Raw genomic sequence first — 25,000 nt, 5'->3', positions numbered from 1 at the left:
ATTTCATTCAAATTGACCTGCACAGTTCGTGAAGCATTGCATCAACATCGCAGAGGTCATGGCTTCGAATCCCGGTGGAGCCACCTGAATTCTTCAGGTGTCTTTAAGAGATAATCCAGTTTAATTGTCCAGATAAGTGCGAGGATCACTTCTCTCCTTCCTCTGAAGATTTTTCTGCTTGTAACTTTACAAAACGACGGGAGATGATGTTGTCGCCACGAAACACGGACAAATGTATCAGGCGCCATATTGGAAGAGGGGATAGGTCTGGGCCGGTCCAAAAACCGGCCTTTTTTCGGTAGCTGCGTCCACCAGCGGCTGCTGATTTCTAATTGGTTAGCTCTAATGGTGTCAATCAGCGCAAGACGAGCTTGTCACAACAAAGGACACTTTTTGTCATAATGCTTACTATTGCTAACGTGCATGAATGTGATGTTAATGGAGCAATTCAGCTCACGTTAGATTACTGAATCTAGAAACCAGAGTCTCGTTTTAAAGCCCGAACAAAAGCAAGCTGTTAGCAGTTTAATTCTCACTAGCCTCACTTTGGAGAGATAATTCTTTTAAATTTTGTTCCCGCTGACGAAGCTATTGAGAAAGATTAGCATAAAGACAAAAGAATAATAACTTAGCCACCATTTATGAATATGGCCTCTGGATGAGTAGATTCCTACTGGTCGGAAATTTTGTCGGAACCATTCTTCAGTTGCTACGGCCTGCGTCTGACCTTGTAGCTCAGTCGGTAGAGCAGTGGTGATCTAACCCGCAGGTCGTGGGTTCAATTCCCACCCTGGACAGAGTTTGTCTCTGTCCATTGGTAGGGCTAACGCTCACATGGTTCATATGGGGTACAAAACTAGCACTTCACATTACACTCTAATTATTTAAGTCATTTGAAGAAAAAAAATTCCTACCCCTTCACCTTTTTGTCGGTGCGTTTGAAAAAAGACCGTTGGGATCAATTGCCCTGCCTGACAGTGACAATGACATTGTGCCTATGCACGAAAGTCCTTTAAGGTCAGGCTTTTCGAGATCTTACTGGGACATGTGACAGGGCTCTCGACAGCTTTGTGAAGAAGCGGACATATGTCTGAAAGCAGCGGACGTGACATTTTTAGCGCCGCAAGGCACCTTGCAAGCGCCAAATGCGCGAGCTACCTTAGGGTAGCAACCCCCCCCCCCAAGGAAATTTTAGAAATAGAACACTCAGAATCAGTAAAATCAGTCACACTTGTAATAATTAAAAATAAAAAAAATCCCTCAAATATTGGCATCAAAGTGCCGGACATGGAATGGGAAACCACCGGACGAAATGTCCAGCCTCCGGCCTCAAATAAATCCCCTGATCTTAATGTGACTTTAAACACCTTTGGCTTCCTCCAACGTCGAAATTTAAATCACTTGTAATTTGCGTTGCGTAACGGCCACCGGATAGACCAGTATCTTGTCTTTGAAACAAACTAATTGCAGCTTACACTCACAACTATGTTTTGCAAAGGACATATTAATAACTGGGGATCCCATGTGTAACTTACTCTCTGAATCTTTTGTAACCTTTTTTGTGATGTACTGGAAGAGCACACTCCACAAAAACAGTAGAAGGTAATTTTCCAGAAATCTTCAATTACATTGGCTATTTTTGGCTGAAAGTGCTACTACGACCAAAAAATAATTCTTCTTTTTCATTGGATTTCAAAACTATGTTCACTAAACACTAATTGACCCAAGTTTTAAGTTTTAATTTTAAAAAGACACCTGTTTATTTTAACTGGAATTTTATTATTTATTGGTCCGCCATTAACTTTAAAATCTTGAGAGAGCTGGGTCGAAGAGAAAATGACGCCATAGACTCACTGGTTTAAGAATGCAATGTGTGTGTAAGCGGCTTAATTAATATGCAGCATGGGAGCTTCGGACTTTTAGATTTTTAAACTCGTGTTTTGCATATCTAAAAAGTTGCGATTTAACAGTTATGTAACACGCTGAAATTTTAAGCTAGTGAGTGATTTTTTGATCATAGTTATGTATCCCAAATTAAAAGGGCTTTATTTTTCAATTATAATTTAAAGCAAAAAATCCAAAACAAAAATTCTTAATTAAATTGGCTTCATTTAATTAAGGATTTTTTTGGGATTTTTTGCTTGAAATTAATTTCGTTTAACCCCCACCCCCGCCCCCCTTTCCAAAACAAATCCTTAATTAAATTGGTGTCACAACAATCATTTACCTAGTATTGAGGAACCTAAGTCCGGAACTCATTGGCATCAGAGATCCACAATTCTTCATGCATAGCCATTTTTAAACATTAAATCAATTGCTCGATTCGGAACATACCATGATAATATTCTTTGTTTGTCCACCCAAATTTTGAATACGCATTGTTCTTGTTTTCTCTTGGGACTATTGTAAGTCCCAGAAGAAACTGGAAACAATGCTGATTCAACATTTGGGTGGACAAACAAAGAGTATTATCATGGTATGTTCCGAATCGAGCAATTGCAACTTTTTCTCGTGCCAATTTTCTGATCATGATTTGTAAATTAGGTTGGAAGATCCATATTGGTATACTAAGGGCCTGATTACATGCAATCACTTTCACTTTAAGAGGATTTCTTTCAGAGGCCTAGCTGAACTTTCAGCCCTGGCTGACATTCACCATGTAATCAGGCCCTTAATAAAGCTTATTATATTGTTCTAGAGGAGCTACCCGGAAAAATATCAGGAAACATCACTCTGCACAACCCCTATAAGACAAAACTCAGAGGCACCGCGCACGGTGCGGAAACGTCATGAATCAAGCAGTGAACTCCCCAAACCTGTATTTAAACCAAGTTAAAAAGCAGTGTTGTGACGAAATGAGACAAGGTTGCTCCAGAAGCACTTTTACATTTAGTGCATAGATTGCAAGCGTCGTGGCAACTCTTTTTATCTTTTGTAGGATTGCTGAAATGGAAGAGACTCACCAAGACGTTTTGTTTAAACTACGCGAGGATATGAAGAGAGAAGAGGAGAAACTTATTTCCAGAGCTGTGGCTGAAGTGAGATCTGTAGAAGAGAAGAAGCAACACGTATTGATACAGGAATTGAAACAAAAGGAGCAAGAACGAATACAGGCTGCTGTGGATGCAGAAAGGAAGATTATGGAGTCACAGTATGGTAGTATCACGCAGTTACAACAGGTTTGCGTGGACATGATTACATGTTGCGGTAGAGTTCAGCCTGACCACCAACCGAATAACTTTAAGTCTATTCTAGGTCTACTAAAGGAGTTGTCCTTATGCTACTGCGGACCTGTTCTAGTAGTCATGCTTTTGATAAAAAGAAGTGTTGTTAACCTTATTCCAAACCGTCACTATTTCACTTGCAGCAAGTTTCACCTTCTTGCCTTGTTCAAGATAGAATAATATTCCTTTAACAGCGAACCTACAAAGAAGGAGAAAGGAGTGACTTATTTGAATGCAATAAAACAAACTAGATCTTTTCCTTGCACGTTTCTCTCTCTGGTGAATGCATCTTTACCGTCGTTTTCCATTAAAAGGGTAGTGCCAACTCAGTGTCACCCTATGTTAGACTTTTTATCTGAAGACTATAAAGCGTCAAAAGAGTGAGTACAAACATGCACAATGTGGCGAATCTTTACTCTAGTTCTATCTTGTAGTTACTGAACGACCACCAGAAGGAGTTGGAGAATCACCAGGTGGCCTTATCAACGGCAAAATATCACCACGAACAAACCAAGGACGAATTACAGAGAACAAAAGAAGCCGAGGTAACCTTAAAATTGGCTATTTTGTCGCTACTCTAACATGCGTTGATTTCTTTCTCTCGCCAGTATTTCATCTGATTGTCGTAGAAGCCGCATGACTTCAAAAATCGTAAAAATGTGACCTCTTTTGGGACGAAACGTTTTCGCTGTAGTATAAGTTTGGATAAACAAGAGGCCTCATTCCGTTTGCGGGAAAAGCTATTTGTCCAGGAAACATGAAACGACGAGGGAATTATGAAAAGACTGAAAAGAAAAGTTAAGGACAAGCGAAAGTAAAAAAAAAGACCTCAGAGTCTTGTTAAAATTTCACTGGCTACCAAATAACTTTAGATTCCTGTCATTGTTTTTAAAGTGCTTGCACTACAGTCGAATCTCATCTTTCAAAACGTTTGTCCGAAAAATCGTGGACGTTTCTTTTTTGTCGCTGCTGAAGTCAGCTCTGTTGAATTCACTGCCAAGGAAAGTTAATATTTGAGATTCAGTGAGTACTTTAAAAATCAAAGCAAGGTCAAGACTTTTCTGCTTGCCCTGACAGGTACATTTAATTTAGTTTTATCCTCTATTTTAGTGGTAAAAGGAAGCGATAAAAATGACGATGTTTCGACCGTTCTGCAATCATTTTCAGGTCGAAGTTCAAGTTCATAAAATTTCCGCTTATATACGACTTTTAAACAATAAAAGGCTAAAATATTTGCTTATGAATCCAGTGACAATAACTTAAAGGTTATTTATAAGAACTCAATAATAAAGTGTAATAGGTGAGAGAGCGTAGGGAATAAGAAAATTGTCAGTTCTCCGAAACTAAACAAACAGAATGACTACCGTGCGAACTGAAACTGTTTAGCACTCCAAAATCGACATCATTCTTTCGCTACGCCTGAGTAACTATATTGATCTACAGCCTTAAAATATTTCTTTCCGCAATCCAAGTATGTCTTTTACTCATATCCCCTCTTATCAGTTATGTTGTCGCGCAGAAATACTTGCAGACCCAACTTCAAGAAAAATCTGCTGCTTATAAGGAACATCTGGCCCGTGTTGAACTCGAGAAGGAAGAGTTCAAGCAATTCAAGGAAGAAGAAGTTGCTTCTTTTAAGGTGACTTTGCCTTACATCGTTACAAGCCTGCATTGAGACACCAAAAGTCCTTGAAGAATTGACTAATTTTTGTGCCTTTTCTTCCTGTGCCACTCTATAAAACCAGACGTTAAGATTGAAGAAAGGTCCCCTCCGGCTACTGATTGTACAATCGAGACACATGGAGAAATGTAACTGTGCTGTTGGCAAGAATGCTAAACAGTACTGTATCACCAAGCAGCTATGCTGTGTTTCATATAAAACAGCAATTTTTGCTCGTAACTGTGTGACGTAATAGGTTGCAATAGCAAGGGATTGACAACTTTATAAAAAAAAGTGAAATCTGCAGCATAATTTTTTTTAAAATGTAGTGATTATTTAAAAGGTCGCTTGAAAATTTTTCTTGTCAATTACAGAGGTTCTTTTGAGCGGAAATACTTGAATGTTACTTCAACTTGAAACAACCTAAAAACTACTTTTTATAGAGCTTTAACTCAAGAGTAAGTGAAGTGGATTGAAAAAAAAAAGGTGAATCATCCTGCAAAAATGGTTTAAAATAAGTCTAATTTCTGCATGCTACATTTAGAAACAACTCATCTTGAATGGAGGACCTTTCTATCCTTCGCAGATTATTTTAGAGGCAAAAGAAGTTAAACATACCTTATTCCCAGCAAGCAAGCCGTTATGCAACTTGTCTGAAGAGGAATGCCTTTGGTGTGGCTAGTCTTATTTAATTTTGGCTTTGTTTTGTGCTTTTAAAAGGAACAAACTCAGCAACACGCGGTCACCATAGTAGCGATGGAAGAGAGGCTGTTAACACTAACAAGGCAAAATAAACAACTGCAACAGGAATCCATTTATGACAAACAAACCTCTGGTAGGTGAAGTGAAGGTTAAACGTGCAAGGTAACACCCTTAAAGTGCACCTAACCTCAAATATTTTTCGTCTATAGTATTAATTTCCCTGTCAAAAGCAAACCCGTTTTACCATTCTTACCTAGAAATTTCGCTTTTAATCTGCCAGGCAAGACGCGCAAAGTTATCAAAACTAGCAGTAATTTGGACTCACGACCGTGATGTGAGAGGTATGGGTCTATTCTCGATTTTAAGTCACAAACTGGTTTATAATGCAAAATTTCTTTGAAAACAAGAATGCAAAGCAGTTTGTGACGTAAAATCGAGACAAGACTCATACCTCTCACATCAGGGTCGTCGCTTGCAGCGCACTGAAAAAGCGAAATTCCGGGTAACAATGCTGACATATGTTTGCGCTTTGGATGAGGAGATTCATATTAGGAACGAAAAATATTTGAGTTTAGGTGCCAAGGATGATATTTGTCATTCACTTGACTCCCATTGTTGTCAAGCCAGAGGACATCTCAAATTTGGCTCCAAAATGTATTGAAAGCAGCTTAGCTATTAACCTCCATGTGAAGCACTGATGTACCGGAATTTATATATAGGGGATGGAGATGAGAGCTTGTCCCCAGTTTTATCGCCGTGTCGAGAAAGTCTATGTTTTCTGATTTCTTCTCTGCTAATGAGTTCTCGCTTGCAGCAATACGCTTTTTCTTTTATTTATAGAGATACGTTGATGTTGCAACAATTCAAAAAGCTTCACCCGTCCAAAAAGCGTTAACCATGTAATATTTTTATGCTGAAGGAAACCAAAAGTCTCAAAATTGAAGCCCAAAATTTTTGGGGAAACTGTTTTTGATCAGAAAATAAGCTGCAATTAAAGTGCACCTAAATATATTTTGTTCCTAGTATAAATCTCCCGGTCGAAAGCCAACAAATGTCACCATTGTTACCCAGAATTTCACTTTTACTGTACCGCGCAAGCAAACTTGGCAAAACTAGCAGTAATTTGGACCGACGTCCGTGATGCGCGAGGCATGGGTCTATTCACATTTTGCTTTGCATTACTGTTTTCAAAGAAATTTTTAACTGCAAGCAGTTTGTGACGTAAAATCTAGAATATTCCCATGCCTCTCACATCACTGTCCTGGGTCCAAATTATTGCTAGTTTTGATAACTTTTTGCATCTTGCCTGGCCAATAAAAAGCAAAATTGTGTGAGGTAAGAATGGAAAAACACATGATTGCTTTGGGTGGGGAGATTAATATTGTAGACGAAATATACTTGAGATGTGGTGCACTATTATGAAGGCTTCCTTCCAGTCAAATTACAGATAAGCTCCATCGTTCTTTGAACAACTGGGCCCAGTTTTGTGGATGTAAATACTGATATCTTTTTCAATTGCAACACAACATTTAAGTTCAATCGTTGGTGACACCTTTTAAATTGAAATAAACCCTATTCTTCCCCGATTCACCTCAGAAGTGATTAAAACCGCTTCTGTTTTGTTTTAGCTGCCAGAAACCGGCCAATTTCTCCTCACAAAGAGTCGTGCCGACCCACTACTTCAATGAAAGAGTCTGAAAGCTCTTCCAGACCTCAGTCTCCAAGAAAAGTGTCCAAACCACAGACAATATCAGCAGAGACAGAGACTGTACCTCAGACAAGTGTGGAAGCTACTTTGAAGTCAGATATCTACAAATTAGAACAACTTGTTTTGTTGCTAAGGTAAGTGGCAATGCAAAATTGGAAAAATCGCAATCCTTTCCTTTCACAGAACATCACTTTTCCCAAAACAAAGTAGTGGTGTGCCATCGCACGCTCATGGGTTCGAATCTCGTTCAAGCCTGGTATCTGAAGCAGTGGTCCACCTTGCAGCAACACTACACTCCGCATGGCGCAGAATGACCGGACATAATTAATATCCATGAGTTAAAATCTTATTACCATAATAGCATCGCGCGAAATGTAATGACTTATGGGTGAAATTTATAAGGAAATGGCGTCTTAAGTGGCCGAACTCCTCTCTTCAACCTCAATTTTAGGAGCGTATCCGTAAATGTAAATGTAAATGTAAATGTAAATGTAAATGTAAATGTGCGCTTATAGTTGACCGCTCCCTACAAGGGCTTTTCAGGATCAACCGGCTCAACGGGATCGGACCGAATGCATGTGAAGGCGCCCACGGCTGCCTCCATACGATCCATGTGTGATCTCGGCCGGAGCACCGCAAACCCAGCCAGTCATGTAATTGACTGCGAGTTGATTTTGATGAGGGAAGAAAACCGGAGTACCCGGAGAAAAACCCTCGGAGTCAGGTTGAGATCAACTGAAACTCAGCCCACATACGACCCGAGGCCAGGCACGATCCGACCCAAATTGTAAGCTGCAAAATAACGACAACATTATTCTTTTTCAATCGAGACGTTCAAAAAGCAAAATAGACCTGGAGAAACTAGAAATTCGAAGGATTTTTGAGACAATATATGAGAATTTAAAAATGTTGTATGCACATAGTTAAATTTTCGTTTTCAACTTGTAAGCTGCAAAAGTTTCGTAATTTAGTAAATTCAAATACTGAGTCAGAATGGTTTGGAATACGGAAAGCGATTTACCTGGAAATTTGGCTTTAGCCACGGTGATTACCCCGAGCTCCATTTTAACTCACAAATATGCATTTTTTTCATATTTCTGCGTCATAGAAGCTTGTTAATGTTAAGGTAGCAGTTATATCTTGCAATTAAGGAATTATCGTTAATCGGAAAGAAAATGTAAATGTGAAAACAAAAAGCGTCATTACACTTCATCGTCTAACACATGAATATCAATAAAGAGTCCCCAAGGGAAAATTTTTACATTACAGTTCTTTTTGGAGCCACCTTCCCTTGCAACAACTGTCTCGTTCAAGGGAATCTGTTTATATTCTAAGAGATGTCTCTGTTTGAAGACCACGATCTCCCCGAAATAAGTCCCTTTCACGTTCACGTCTGTGCATCTTGCGTATTTGGGTGCGATCATGAGAAAATATTCTGCAAAAGCAACAGCGACATGTTTTTTCAGCTGCTTGTGGAAACGTGGCTATAGACTCACAGATCACGGAGAAGAATGGATCATGACTCCGTACGAGTCGGATCGACCCGGTAAAAAAGAATCGCCAGAGGATCTATTGTCATTGCGGGGTCCTGGTTTGCGACGGGTCAGACCTGTTGCTTGAATTGGCCTTCTTGGTAACCACCTTGGACGTTATCTTATTGGCCTTAGCAATCTCGTCCACTTGCCTAGATAGATCATCGCCAAACAAATACTTCGTCAGTGGTAACGAAGAAGAGCACAGAGAGCGAAAATTCTTGCTTAGCTCTGGTTTAAGAAACTCACGTCTCCTCACTGACGCCTGGTACGACGCGTTACCAAGACAGGTTAACGCATTCCTCAAAGATTCCAATAAAAGCTTCGAGTCGACTGGAGTTTTGTTTTTACGGCTCACCTTGGTCATTTGAATGGCTTCAATTAACGGCCATGCATGCATTTCTGCATGTCTTACATTGCAAGGTCGCGGCTTTTAGCCGGCTTCTCCAAATCGCTCCACAATGCTTCATTAACCCTCGGGACACAAAGCATATCGCAATTCTTTGGGGTTTTGTATGTCCCACAATAGCCTTCATTTTATCCTCAAGGGGCTTTTTTGTAAACGAGTCGTTAACACGTGTAGACAAATGTACATTCACCTTTGGGCCAAGGTTAGTTGACTCGTCAAAAATTGAGGCCAACATTTCGTCAGAATGAGGCTATCGTTGGGATTTGAATCAGAGGAGCCTGATTGTTGGGTCGTAACTGACTCCAACGAGCGCCGAGGTACTTTGCCCGGACTTTCCACGCTTAGACGGCGGTAATGGTAGGTCTCCTTTAGCCGAGCATTAATTTTAGTGCCTGAACCCGTTTCGATTTCCGAAACTTCTGCACTAGTATTCTTGGTCTTGAAGGAACGGAAAAACTCACTCATCTCAGCGACGGAAGCTGAAAGCTTGTCAGTTTGAAGCTCGTGATAGAGAGACTTGATTTGAACTTGAGTGAGCTCGGTCGTTGACTCTTCATCATCTCCTCTTAATAATTCATTCTCTGAATCTGCGTTTGTTTGTGTTGTAGAGGGGTCCGTTTCTGGCACAGAATAAAAGTCCGAAAAAGCATAACGAGATTAGGACATCTCAAAAATTCGGCAACAAAACATGAGACTTCTCATGATAGATTGACATGTGGTCACCGTAAAATGACCACAGAGTAGTCGGCTTACCTGAGCTTTGTTGCACGAAAAAGGAAGAGGACAAATCCGGCGAGCAGTGGTATTATATACTGGTATCTGGTGGTCTGCTGCGCATGCGCGATAAGGGATCGCATAATGACGTCATAATGCGGAGTAGCGATGAGGAGAATTGCCCCTTTTAGGCGATTCATTTATCATCGTGTTGCGAAGAAACGAGCACGGTGACCCCCCATTTTAAATGGTTTTATTTACTTGTCATAGGTACACGGAAAGCATATTTCAAGAAGAAAAAAAGTTGGATAGTAGAAGTTGTAGTATTTACATGTAAATGACATGAAACTGCATTTGGAGACCGACACTGAGTGCAACGTGATGACTGTAGCGATCCCATTTGCGTACATTTCTTTGCAAGACTGAACAATTTGAAATCACTGTACTTAAAGATTATAGCCTGGACAAACAAGTGGGTTCAAGTTTTCAGTAATATTCAGTACCTTTGCTACATAACAACAATTTTTCCGCTTGATCTAGCTTCGAGTGGTTCCTGCGTAATTCGGTTAAAAACACTTAGAATAAAGGGCATACAGCGCGAAAACAAGCGGGGTGACCCCATCTTTTTATTGCATTTTTTTAATGTCCTGTGTATAAATATCAATTGTGTCAAGCTTCAAAAAATCTGGATAGTACGTCATTTTCAAGGGAATTACCTTAATCAAGCGAATATTAACGTTAAAAGCCGACGTTTCAGGCGTCATCATGACAGCACCATTCTCAAGGCAGTAGTAGTAGTCTTTATTTCACTGATAAAATACATATCAAGTGTTACATTGATTGTAACTATTAAATACTAAAAAAAAAGCGCGAAATATACATTAGTTACAAATCGGAAATGTATGCTTGACTTTTTTCAGCTTAAGGGTAGGAAGGTTAATCCGAGGAAGGGAGTGATGTAAAGGATGACCTTCCCACTCGCTTAATTTCTTGAAAATACCTTTATCGGTCTTTTTTAGCAATTAATAATAGAAACAGGAGAGGACGTATATCTTCGTTTATGACAACGATCAAGGAAACATTGTATTGTATTAAGTTCTGGTGGAGATGAACCATATACAGATATTCCGAACACAAGCTTAGGAAAAACTTAAGTGCTGAATAAGTTATCCAACTCCGCTTGACAGTACCCTTCCTTCCTTAGAGTTCTTAGAATGTATAGACGCTGTGACAAGTCTCGAGACAAACATTCTGGAACTTATGAATACTTGTACCTTTAAGAATAGTAAAAATGTCGTCACGCGATCCTTTTTGGATGAGCCCACTTATTAAATATTTGTTGAAGATCAAGGCCAAAGGAATAGGTCCTCATAAAGATCAATTGAAGAGAATCTCCAAAGCCATTATGGATAATAGAGTTCGTTTAAATTCTGCTAATGGTATCGAAAGTCGAGAGCGGTGGAAAATAACAAATGCCATCTGCAGTTATAAAGCTTCTTCTCGTTATACACTAAGCGAAGCGCAAATTAGGGATCTCAACTGCTTTTTCGGTCAATTGTGCACTGATAATGATTATCATAAACCAGAGCCCATATCAGTTCCATCTGATGCCGAAATTTCACGCGTAAACGAAATGCAGGTATGGAGATCACTCCTAGGTTTAAAGAAGACAGCCACTGGTCCAGATCAGATCCCTTTTTGGATATGAAAGGACCATGCTGAAATTTTTACTCCTGTGGTTGCTAAAATATGGATCCTGTCCCTTCAAACCCATGCATGGCTGAGTTCGTGGAAGAGTGCCAACATAACCCCTCTTCCCAAGGTTGAAATTCCCAAGGAAAATGGCAACTTTAGAGGAATAAACATAACCCAAAGTGAGTAATTATAAGTACAGTGGCAAAGTAAGTAGTTATAAGTAATGCGAAGATTTGATTTCTAGGGTGCTTACCATTTAACCAAAAAATCTGGAAATTTCGGTTTGAGGTCAAATGGAAAGGCACTTTTCCAGAAAATCTTTTCGGAAATTGTGACAACCTCCAGAGGTAGTCCTCTTTTTCCGTTCGGAACGGAATTCGCGAAATGCTCTTACCATTTCTGGGAATCCTTCCGTTTCCAGGCCCTTTCTCACAAGATCGAGTATTATAAAAATATGCGGTATGGAATGCTGTGTGGTCATTAATTCGGAAAATCGCTTACCTTTTTGCAACGATCATTCCATCCGGATTATTTGGCTAAATGGTGAGCACCCCTATAGTCTCTAGGAATTAGCATAATTACAAAGGATCACAAGTTCTTCAAGTGAATGCACTTGAAGAACTTGTAATCCTTTGTTATCCTAATTTGTAGAGACTATAGAAATCAAGTCTTCGCATTACTTACTCATGAGGCCCGTTTCAAGCGTCGAACTTTTCATGTGCCGAATCTAATGCAAATGAGAAAAATCTATTGTTTTTGCTCATTTGCATTAGATTCGGCACATGAAAAGTTCGACGTTTGAAACGGGCCTCACTTTTCCTTGAGAATGGTGTCATGATGACGCCGAAACGTCGGCTTTTAACGTTTTCGCTTGCTTATGTTTTAAGAATCGTTTTTGATCAAGAATTGCCTTAATGGTAATTAATACGAGAATTCATGACTGGACAATTTCAGTTATAAAAAAGGAATGAGGCCTGAAGCCTTGTAGTCAAGGCAACTTCTAGAGATTGCGTCTTCCAACCAAGAGGTGTTACTTCAAAAAGTGGCACCTCCTTTGTGGAAGCGCCGGCCATTCAAAATATCAAATGGAAGAAAAAGCAACGCTTCTATCTACTTTAACTGAAGCTTAAGTCTGACTTTGCTTTTTTCCTTATTAAAAAGATAACATGACAATTCTATGAGTTCCTTGTGCGTTATTTAATAAGCTTCTGTCAGAAAGGAAAATTCATTGCATCTACAAATTTGCATCTACGAAATGCCGCCGCGAATGCAAATCCGCTGGCGGTCCAAATGCACTAGGACACCGTAACGTAATTAAAGTTTAAGCCATGCATGTTTCGCGTGAACCATGCTTGATGATTTCTCAGCTCTGAATGACATGACAGGAACGAAGACAAAAATTCCCTGTCGTCACAAATTAGAAAAAAGGTAAAATTGATCCTAACCAGTCCACAAGAGGCTTAGTAAAAATGTGTTGAAAACGCTCATGACGCAACATAACGAACCGGCCGCTAAAAGCGTAAGCACAAGGATGAGCTTGCGATGTTCACACAGTGAAACAAGCCGAGGGAAATTTGGCATACGCAAGCGTAGTAACGTCGGAGTAGATTTTTAAAGAAAACGACACGGCTCTCGGGATTGGCTAAAAAAACAAAGGACCAGACAAACAACCAATCAACTATCTCCGGCACCCTTGTGCTTATTTCACAAGTGAGAACCGACGTGAGGTTCCACAAGCACGACGATTCGCACGCCATCTTGAATCTTATTAGATCTACTCCGACGGATCTTGACATCAGCAGGCAAGTCAGAAATTTAAAGAAAACGACAAAACTTTTGTTGATTAAGAGAGGGTAAACGAAGCTTTTCATATTCAAAGAGAACAACCTTCTCTTGATCAACAACTGCATCACGTAAATCTAAAGCCGTCCCTTTAATTCTCACATTGTCACGTTTTTAAATCTCACATTGTCCGTTGTTTCTGGCAAAATTAGCACTTTTTCCGACTTATAAATTCAACTGAACGCTTTGTACATTAATCAAATGAAGATGACAGAAGTTTCTGTCGAAACATGTCTTGTAATTTCAAAAGTTTTGTCGTTTTCTTTAAATTTCTGACTTGCCTGCTGATATCAAGATCCGTCGGAGTAGATCTAATAAGATTCAAGATGGCGTGCGAATCGTCGTGCTTGTGGAACCTCACGTCGGTTCTCACTTGTGAAATAAGCACAAGGGTGCCGGAGATAGTTGATTGGTTGTTTGTCTGTTCCATTGTTTTTTTAGCAAATCCCGAGAGCCGTTGTAATAGCTGCCGTACTGATCCCAGTATTCTGTCGACTGTGTGTTGAAAAAAAAGGCAGCATGTTATTATTATATTTTTGCTGGAGTTTGGAGACTGTAAGTTTTAGTTCGTTCAAAGTGTTAGCAAGCTTTCGAATAAATTATAGCTACATAGGAAAGTACTAAACATGCAAAACCATGTCATCGGTAGCTGCATTGAAAGCATTGTTGGGGATTGCAAATACTCTCGCATTTCCGAATTATAATTTTGTTACCAGAGGGATTTTCATCACAATTTTTTTATTCCATGTACTTGTCATTAATAAAACACCGTTTCATTTCGTTCACAAGCAGGTCAGATTTTAACAATTGCTGTTTTTAAATGGAGAGGGGTAAAATTGTTTCATTTAATATATCTGCGATTACAAAGGGGCAGGTACAAAACACAGGTCACAAGTCAAAGGGCATTGTTTTACCATTGCAGAAACAACCCTAACCATTTACCAGTGTTAGCATAATTTAGCCCTAAAAACCTTTGTTAAGGCCTACTTAGGCCTGAGGTTAGCTTCAATGAATGTTTAGGATTCTTTCTGTATCGGTTAAAAAGTGATCTGTGACCTGTGACCTGTGTATTGTACCTACGGCTTACAAAATCAAGATCAAGGACATCTAAATAATGCACTGACGTAGAATCGTGCATCATCAGTGCTTAGTCATTACTTGATTCAAGACTAACAGACTTCATCATTTTTAGTAGTTACATTTTCAAACAGTGACAAAATTGCTGTAAACATTGACCTTGGGTTTCCTTTCGTTTCTGTTTCTACTTGTACACCACCGTGTCTGCATGATCAAACCTTTTACATTTCCAACGACACGAAACTATGGAGCATCCTTTTCATTTTCAGCATTGATAAAGCGATTTGTTCTCTCCCGGCTTCAACAAGAATAATTATTGTCTTATGCTAAAGCTGCTTCGTATGTATACGGCCATTCTTCTACCTGGGCTCTGGACACATTGAATTCTTCTTACAACTATACTTAACAGGGGGTAGCTCTAGTGTCAACTATTACTAGTGAGTAAGGGGCGTGGTTGCTGGTTTAGTGGTGTGGTCTTTAATTTCTCTAAGAAAATTTTGCTTAGCGTCAATTTTTTTTTGAGGGCAGGGTGTGTTCTTATTGAACCTCGGCAATAATTAAAAATATACATATCTTGATCGATTTGGAATAAATCAGGCAGACCCTGAGTAAAGCTGTAACTTGCGCCCTACCCGAGCAAATTTCACTTTTAAGAATTGGTACTGCCTTTAGAAACTAACGCTCTCACTAAAACGTAAGCATGTTTCACGTAAGCCACATGTCGACTTAGGTGACGCTGAAACCGTATTCGCAAGAATGCCACATATTTCTGCATTTTTATGAATTTAATGTTGGTATGTGGTTTCTCACTACAGAAGGGAAGCAGCACAGGCAAAGAAGGAAGCTGAAAGTCAGGGAGATGTGGTGCAAGGCTTAAGACGAGATCTGGCTGGAGCTACAGCACGTATGTCTGATATGGCAGGCGAGTTAAGTGAGAAACAAAAACAAAAACTTGAGCAGTATGAGGAAAAAATCAAACAACAGGATGCTGAACTTGAAGAGCAGAGAAAACAGCTGCTTCAGTTGTCTGCTTTGGTCGACGAACAGCAAAAGGAGATAAATTCCCGGGAAGACAAACTCACTGAACAACATAAGGTATAAACATTAAGCGACTATTATTTCATCATTTTATTCTAAAGAGCTAAATTTGCGAGGTTTCATGTAAGAAACTAGAATTGACAAATTGATCTATACTTAGTTTAGGTAATGGTCACACCTCATTCATGTACTCAAAGTGAGGAAGAATGAATCATACCATATACCGGGATCGGGCACCAGATGAGTTTGAAGTCCTGAAACTTTTGTTTCTGTTTCAGGTGCTACAAATCCCTCTGTATCTGTTAATGGAAACTTTGTTTTCGTTGTTCTTTTTCTGATCTTGCAAACATTTTAAAAGCTGGCTTTTCAGAATCATAATCATTGTTTCATCATGGCTGTTAGGGTCCAAAAAAATATAGGGACACAAGATGCCAGGAAGTGGGCACCAGGACGATAGGAGAACCTTCAGTTTCAGCTACTGACTCAGTAACCCACTTTTTGTAGTTTACCAAGACATTCATGTCGCTCTTCGAAAATGCTAAAGCTGAGAGTTTAATTAATTAAGTCATGGAGCAAACGTGCGATCCTGAAATTTGCATTTTCCAAGAAATCTATGATGCAATAGATTTAACCTTATTTTTCACCTGTTAGCATAGGTGCCCCAAGCTCAGTGTGGGGCAAACCGTGGGCATTTGAACTTTTGAAGATTGGATCGTTCAAATTCCCGCTTCCTCGGGCTAAAATGGATTACAAATGCCCTACCCTATTGTCAGATTTGGCTGTGAAATGCCCCTCCTAAAGAACAATCGTTGTTGGCTCCTGTCATCTTTAATAAAGCTTGTGTATAAACATGCCAACACATGTTTTGTGACTCTTTACTTGACTTGAGTTACTAAAGCACAACTTTAATCTTGAAGCTATTAAAAATGACTTGAATGGAAAGCTGTCTATGCGGTATGCATCAAGAACTAGAAATACATATTAATTAGTTAGCAGTCAGAATAAAATGTTGACTGCGGACTGGTTATAAAACGACGACCAGGTATAAAACGCGGTCCACGTTGTATACTGACCCGATTAGTTAGCCGGCTACGTAGAATATGTTGTTCGAGTGGCAGGGTATAGGACGTTTTCAATCAAGCTCTAGAGACACCAGTAACAATTACAGAGAAATGCAAAAGCCTCATTGCCATTGTGGGTTGCTTCCGTCCTGATCCTCGTACACTTTGAACACAACACAGTGAACGTTGAGTTTGGTTTGGTAACGTCGTCAGGGACGCCAAACTCAACGGTCGCCGTGTTGTGTTCAAAGTGTACAAGGATCTTTCCCATCGTTTTATTGTTTCGTTTGGGACACCAACAGCTGCCTGACGTCGCTGGCAGGGCTTCGATCTCGCGGCTAGCGGATTGAAATGGAAGAAAACCTTTTCCCTTGAATACTACGGTGGAATTGTAACCGTGGGAACATTTTATCCAAGGATATTTGACTCCATTTGGTGGGCTCCTGAGAATAGACCATTTTACAGTTGTCTGCTTAGTTTCCTGGCCTTTGAATGAAAGTGAGGCTGGAGTTGACTTTGCTTTGATAGAAACCTCACTGCTTTTCTTACGTAAATTTCTACTAATTAGCATGAGAACAACATTGTCAACACAAGAAAAGCAGTGAGGTTTCTATCAAAGCAAGGTCCACTCCAGACTCGCTTTCATTCAAAGGCCCGGTAACTGAGCACACAAGTAAAATGGTCTATTCAGTGTTCAGCCTTGGTATAACCGTTGACAACCGAGGAACTATTCTAATAATAGTTCAATTTGCGTCGAATCTGGGGGGAATAAACACACAGGAAGGAAGCCACCCACAATGGCTTTAAGGTTAGGCTTTTTAGTTGAGAGTTGTTTAGTAAAATTATTCTTTTAGGTCTTTTATCGGGATTCCCATACAAATCCTTATATTTTTGCATGTTGGCACTGAGCTTGGGACACCTGTGCTGTTAGCTACTGATAAAGTTCCAAAAGGAAGTAGATAAGTTCACTATATGTTCGTTATCTAGAAAATTCGTTTCCATGCAAAGGAAGACGTGAAATTCCTTGAAATTGAGGGAAGTTTTTTTTTTCAACAGCATCGTTGATGTTTCGTTATATCTTTATTTGTAGGCATTAGAGAAACAGAAAAAGGATACTGCCAAAAAAGGAAGTAAACTAGATGAGTACAAAGAACAGCTTCGGTCTGAGATTGAAAAGCAAGAGAAAAAGATAAAGATGATTGAAAAAGAGGTAACACCCACCTGAGGTCAATACAATTTGCTTAATCTTTTTAGCTGGATGGTACATTCAGTGAATTACTTGTAATGACAGGAAGTGCAGTATGTTTATGATTATCTGTTAACGCCCAGCCACTTTTATTTGTTGAATTTTCAAGTCGAAACCAGCAACGTACCTCAAGATACAAGGACCTTTTTCAAGATTCTTGCAATTCCAAGAAGAAAAGACTCTACAGGAAAATTCACCACCTGACGCGGGAATTCCTCGTTAAATTACACGCGGAGAACCGCATTGCCAAGCGATGAGTGCGATATATCGGTTTTTCACTGAAACTTAATGTGGAATTCACGAGTCAGGTGGTGAATTTTCCTTGCATCGCATAGCCTTTTAATATTGGCCTTGGTCGAATGTTGCAGTATTCAGTGGGCGTTAAAAAAAGCCACTTCAAATGAACTGTCAACTGTCAATATAGCCAGCAAAATAATATGAATCAAGTTTTATTCGTGTTTTACAAATCTTCATTTTCTGAACTTTTACAGGGGCTCCCATTTAGATTTTTACGTTGAGAATCATCAAACTAAATGGACTGGGAGCTTTTAATATCGGGTATTTCACCAGCACTCGGGAAAAACTCTTCAATAGCGGCTGAAAGAAGGACAAAGCGCATCAAATTCAAACAAACATTACGTGCGGATACAAACCATAGCAAATGCCATTTCCCATGGTAAATTATCCTGCATTGCCTCAAACCTGGGTTTTAGTATACCATGTTAACTAGCCTGCGAGCAGGGTCTTATGTAGCCGCGAGAAGATTGGGGCGGGAAAAAAGCCTGCTTGCAAGCCACCCCTTCTTGAATTCCGCTCCTTGGAATGTGACATGTTGTCATTTGCATTGTGTCAAATAACCAGGCAATAGAATCAACAAGAAGTGTCAACAAACGTGACCTGAAATAAACACATGCGAGTTGCAAATGCGAACCAACGAAAGTTCTAAATGTAGCGAGCCAAAATTGCCGCGTAAATTTGTAAATGATACTTCAGTGTGAAGTAACAGGGAAACGTGGTCGCGTATCTTTTGAAAATCTGCACCGACAGTAGTAGCGAAGATGTGCGAAAGGATCGGATTAAAATTTGCCAAATCATCAAATTTATCGCAGCACCGATAAATTATCGGAAAATGTCAAGTTTATGGCCGCAAGCTGACCAAAAACCTCTTGTTAAATGAAAAAGCCCGGAGTTCAAAGCTTACGTAATTATACGAGTCACATCTGCAAACAGTTTATGCATCTTAACTCGGCTGATGAAGACAGACAGAGAGGCAAGGGTAAAATGGAGTTTACTGCTGATAAGCTTACCGTTTAGAAGTCCAAATCCACAGTGTGGGATTCGTCGAGTTTTCAGCATGTATCTTTTAAGATCCGTTTTAAGTCACTAGCACTACACTGTCGAGCGCTTGCTCCGCCGATGAGAATATTATATTATTTGCCGAAGACTGCTTAAAAAAAATCTTTCATATCCTGTAGAGCACTGCAGTTCAAGCCCCGCGAATTTCCCTCCTCGACTTGGTCTTGTATTAGGCTAGTCATTGAGTTTTACTGAAATGCAGAACAGTTGAAAGATAACCTTTTTTTTCCATAACCAGTCGGCATCACTGCAAACACGTCCCTCTCTTTAAGTATCTTCACGTAAGCAATTTACTGCACTTTGTTTTATCTCTTTTGACGTATCCATGGAAATTTACCGCGGGATATTTACGTTGTGAAATGTCGGTCACATCCACTAAACGCAGTTTCCCTTGGTGAAAGGGTCATTTACCGCGGTAAAAGGTAAAAGGGTCATTTACCGCGGTAAGTTCCCTGTGTAATCGCACCTATTTATGTCAACTCAACAAATAAGCTTGGGCTAAAGTTGTTTGCGCTAAATATTAAACAGTTACTCAAATTGGTCTTCAAAATACAACGACTATTGCTAACTTGAGTTTTTGGGAGGCAAAACAAGCAAAAAGTCAAAAACGGAGTAAACACTCTTTTTTTCAACGCACAGAATTTCTGTTGCTACCGTTGTGATTAACCTTCAACTGAAAATCAATGCAAATATTTACTGGCCTCCAGTTCATCTTCTGTTAACTGTACAACTGAAACCTTCTCTTACTCGGTGTGAAGAACTTGTGCCTTTTTTCTCTTTCTTCGGCCATTTTTTCTTTCGCGATAGACTGTTGTTGATTTCTCGTTCTCAAAGGCGTAAGGGGCTTCTTACGAAATTTTTATGGAAGCCATAATTACTGGGTTGCCATATGGCAATCCAGTTGTAAAACGAGTTGAATTTCTCTGTTTTTACGAGTAGCTGCGTGCATGTGCAGGAATGAGTATCGTGATTGGAGAAAGAGCGTTGAATCCTGTTAGTAAAATGAATAATCGTGATGTTCGGAAAATGTGAAAAGGAATGGCGTGAGTTTAAGTGATGTTCGGAAGAGAAGAAAATAATGGCGCAAGTATACTGGAGAATGATGGAGTGCACTGGAGTGTTCACACATTGACATTTTACCCACTTTTTTATGGTAAAAAGTGAGCTTAGGGGAACCGGGAGTGATGGACTTGCTTTAATACAGTACCATACATTTTCATTAGTTCAAAGTTTGCAAATATTAGTCTAACGCTTTTCATTCGGGTTGTGCATCGTAATCACTTCACTCTTCATCGACAAATTATACGGTGAGTGCTTTTAACCTGCGCTAGTTATAGTTTTAGTTTACTCGTGAAGTTTAAACTGGAAAGAGTTTCTTAAATTGCTAATTCTGTTTTTCGTGAAACCTACGGCAGAATTTCTTAGCGTTTTTGCGGAGAGATCAATCCGCCATTGACGTTTAATTCTGTGGTTTGATCCACAGCCAAAGTGATTATAGTGAGGAAGCTGACCGTTGGCGGAACGACTAGTTGGTGAGAAGAAGAAGGCACGTTGCATTTTTCCAACGGAAATTTATTAAAATGAGGCCAGTCCATGACATCACTCTTACTTGGGATACAACTATCAGACACAGGGATCTCTACAACGGTCCGAACATTCAATAGCTCCTCACAAACACTCTCATCCAAAGACATCACAACTAGGTCTACCATCACACCCTCCAAGGTTTCAGATCATGTTAGCTGAAAACGTGACCTTGACCCTTCCATCCCAAGGGATTCACGCAGTTGCTCTTTACACAAACTGATCTCGCTCCCACTGTCCAAATGAGCATAAGTGTCTCACTTCTTCTCCCCCTTTGGCCTCTACTTTGACTGGAATGACACCCAAGGAAATTCGCTTCTCGTCGGCCCCAGTTTCAACACTAACTGATACCTTCTCGTTCTCAGTTCTATTTACTAGATTGTTCCCCTGCTCTTGATTCTCAACTCGCGATGCATTATGCCAATTAACGGGGGTGTTAGCTGACCTTCGTTCACTCCTCAATTTCTTCCTTTGTGGAGGGGTGCAACAAAGTGTGGTGTCCATCTTGGTTGCATCCTTGGACTCGACCTTATTAGAGAGCTTTAGATTCTAGGACGAGAACGACTACTAGTACGAGATTTTCTCAATGAACAACAGTGAGCGCGCGCTAACCAGGGTCATTTTGGCGGGAAAAACGTGATACCGTCGTCATTTTAGTACGAGGTTTTGCAAAAAATGTCGTCGTGTCAAAGCAAGTCAACAAAATGGTGGCGGTTTTGGCATTTTTCGATCAGCAAAAAAGGTCAAGTTACCAGCAATAAGAATAACTGAGCAACCTGCACTGCTAACAAAGAGTAAGATTAATCGTTCGGATTATGAATCTTCTGAGAATTTTCGCTAAAACCGGGCAGTCAAATCTCGTACTCGTTCTCGTCCTCGTCCTAGAATTTAAAGGTCCCTATTATCCTGTTCACGGGGTAAACCTGTTGCCATGGTTATGATTCTCAGTTCTGGCTTAACGGTCTTATCGACTCCTTTCCTCCCTTCCCTTGAAGCAACAGATAATAGATCTTCGCCGAACTCATTGTTAAAAAGCCTGGTCCTTGTCTTCACAAACTTCAGGAAATCAGCATATTCGGGCTTTTTACTTTCTCGATAATTTGACCAGCATGTTCCACCCACTTCCCTTGCAAAAAGAATGGCAATTTCTTCTTGAGTTCTCTTTGGGTGTTTTTAGTTCGCTCACATACTTAGATCCCATGCCCTTTAATGTACGGTCAGCGACTTCAAGTTGTTTTGAAATTCTAACAGAACTTGCCCACTCCCATTTTTCAATGGAGCCAGATCCTTGAGTTTTTTTGCTGTTTTATATCCCTCTGATACTGGTAAGTTCACACACCTTTGCACGGCTTCACGAGCCTTACCCTTGCGATGTTGGATTAACAACTGCAAGTTCCTAGAATTATCAGTACTCTCCAGACATGTTTCAAAATTATGCATGAAGGAAATATAGTTCACGGGTCCCCATCAAAATTCCACTTTAGGCTGACTTAGAACTTTTGAAAGGACATCCACCACATTTACTTCTCTGTCAGTATCATTAACTAATGGCTGACCTTCTCTAGTATCCTGTGATAAACTTGTTACCATATGACTACATTGCTCTACTTGTGGAGCGCTGAGTACCCCGCCTTGGGGTTCCTGTGGTCCACAACTCTTCCCCGTGTTCAACTCCACCGTTGGGGTCTACTAAATCTGCAAGCCAGCGAGCCATGCGAGCCATGCAAATTTCGCATTTAAGTCAATGCACCCATTTCAAATAGCGCTGATAAACAGTTATTAAGTCTAAGCACCCATTTTAAAAACGGTTAGCTTTCAATAACTGTGTGACCCTGCATGTTGACTCGCATGACTCACACTCTTGGCTCACATGACTCGCAGTCATGGCTCGCATGGCTCGCAGCCATGGCTCGCATGACTCGCATGGCTCGCAGCCATGGCTCGCATGACTCGCATGGCTCGCAGCCATGGCTCGCAGCCATGGCTCGCATGACTCGCATGGCTCGCAGCCATGGCTCGCATGACTCGCATGGCTCGCAGCCATGGCTCGCATGACTCGCATGACTCGCAGTCATGGCTCTCATGGCTCGCAGCCATGGCTCGCATGACTCGCATGGCTCGCTGGCTCGCACGTTAGTACAACTCCCACCATTGCAACTAACAGGATTAACATTGTCCACCAACACACTTTCTACAGCCCTTTCCGCAGCATTAGGATCAAAATGCTCAACACGCTCTTTAACGGGTTTGCTTGTCGTCGCACCACAAACAGAACCATTCCTAAACAGCTTTAATGGCTTTAAATGTTTTTCCTCGTCAACCTCATGGCTCACTTGTGCTCTCGCGCTCTGCAACTCCATTTCAGCTTCTAAGAACTCCTGAGCGTACTTCAGCTCATCGAATTTATCGATGCTTTTTCTTGATATATTCCAAATTCAGCTTCGACAAGGCCAACTTTTCCTTTCGAGAAGCAGTGCTGCCCACACTAGACTTTGCGCGTGTGCAGTAATGTCTTTATCTGAATCTTCATCCAATAACTCCATTAAATTAGCATGAACACTGACGAATTTTATCCACGTCTCGCCATAAGATTGTTGTTTTCCTGAAATACGACTCTGTTCGCCGTCGCGAATAAATTCTTCTATTTCCCTCCGAAATCTTCTCAAAGTTCCAAGGTATCCAGTTTTCTTTAGCTGCGAAATCCTCTCAGCTTTATCCTCACTTTCATTCCTCAAAGTGTTATATATTCCTGAATGATTTCCTGTTTCACCAAAACCGCCTGATCGATCATGAACCGACATCACGAACGCAAGATACCAAACTTGACTGAAATTTCACTCACAAGCTGAAGCAAATCACGGCAAATTTGCCTCTAACACGGCTCTTGATATTCAGTGAAACTAACTCCTTGACTTGACTGAAGTTGTACCGTAGCTCGAAAAGTGTCACCACCAAACCACGACCGATTTGATGGCGGGCGAGTAAACACCGGACGTGGGACCACTTTTAACCGAACAATTTTATTCCACTGTGACAATCCGCTCTCGTAAACACTCCACTTCCGGCGGTTTTCTAACAGAAAGGCAACACAACGATTACTAAGGTACAAATGGGCAAAACTTCGACGAAAAGGAAAGCACTCATTGAGCTGTAGCGGCCACTTTGAACTTACACACAGAAAACCACTCCCTCCTCAAAAACGCACTAATCACGTGACTCCGCGTTGGTAGTCACAACTGTCCTTGAAGGAACTGAATGCACGTGCACAGCAACAGAGACTCCGATCACCACGTGAACAATAAGCGAGAACGGTAAGCGGCAATTTTGAGTAGCTCAAAAACAATCAATTGGAATTCATAGTAATCCAGAGGACCCCCAAATTTGAAAACCTGTATACATCTCTGCTTCCCTTTTTCCTTCAGATTTTGAAAGCGTGTTTGCTTGACACCTGACTGAGCTGCGAATTTTATCCAAAGGCTGTTTGCTTTGAGTGCAAGTTTTGGATTTCACTGTCCGCCAATACTCGCGTTCAAGACTGACCGATTGGACCTCAGAGGGTTGGATCTAAGATAAGATGATGTCAAAGACACACTAGCTGAAAATTGCAGCGTGTAAACACTGCTTATTATACTTTAAAAGTCTGAAATCTCGAAACTCCCGTGCTGCATATTAATTTAGGCGCGTGCACACGCATTGCATTTTTAAACTACTGGTCCCGGTTGTTCAAAAGCCGATTAACGCGAATCCCAGATTAAAAATTAACCAAGGAGTTTATTTCTCTAGTCCCAAATGCTGTTCAACGCTGATATTCGGCAAAACTTTACATTAGAAGAAGTCAATCTTGTAAAACAAAAATAAGCAAAGAAACTTTCAACAAAAAGTTGAAAACATGAAACAAAAGTTTACGCTAATCCTGGATTAGGTTAATCGGCTTTCGAACAACCGGGCCTTGAGTCTTTGACGTCATCTTATCCTCGATCCAGCTCTCACAAGATTTTTAAAGTTAGTAGTGGCGGACCATTAAATGGGAAAATTCCAGTGAAAATAAACAGGTGCCTTTTTTAAACGAAGACTTAAATTTAAAATTTTGGTCACTTAGTGTTCAGTTAACATAATTTTGAAATACAAAGAAAAAGTGGAATTGATTTTTGG

General features: G+C 40.4%; 1 protein-coding gene across 1 annotated transcript in view; it reads left to right on the top strand.

Annotated features, from left to right (window-relative positions):
- Window positions 1-25,000, top strand: part of LOC138052041 (forkhead-associated domain-containing protein 1-like) — a 104,898-nt gene that overhangs the window by 38,402 nt on the left and 41,496 nt on the right. Inside the window, exons 17-23 of the mRNA XM_068898395.1 lie at window positions 2,939-3,179; window positions 3,659-3,769; window positions 4,744-4,863; window positions 5,605-5,719; window positions 7,215-7,428; window positions 15,379-15,658; window positions 17,753-17,872. Of these exons, the coding sequence (XP_068754496.1) occupies window positions 2,939-3,179; window positions 3,659-3,769; window positions 4,744-4,863; window positions 5,605-5,719; window positions 7,215-7,428; window positions 15,379-15,658; window positions 17,753-17,872 (1,201 nt within the window). The remainder of the gene's footprint in view (window positions 1-2,938; window positions 3,180-3,658; window positions 3,770-4,743; window positions 4,864-5,604; window positions 5,720-7,214; window positions 7,429-15,378; window positions 15,659-17,752; window positions 17,873-25,000) is intronic.

The sequence above is a fragment of the Montipora capricornis genome, chromosome 6 (genome assembly GCF_036669925.1).
Source record: "Montipora capricornis isolate CH-2021 chromosome 6, ASM3666992v2, whole genome shotgun sequence".
Lineage (NCBI taxonomy): Eukaryota > Metazoa > Cnidaria > Anthozoa > Scleractinia > Acroporidae > Montipora > Montipora capricornis.
The sequence above is the reverse complement of the archived record's forward strand: the minus strand, read 5'-3'. Positions and strand labels throughout refer to the sequence as shown.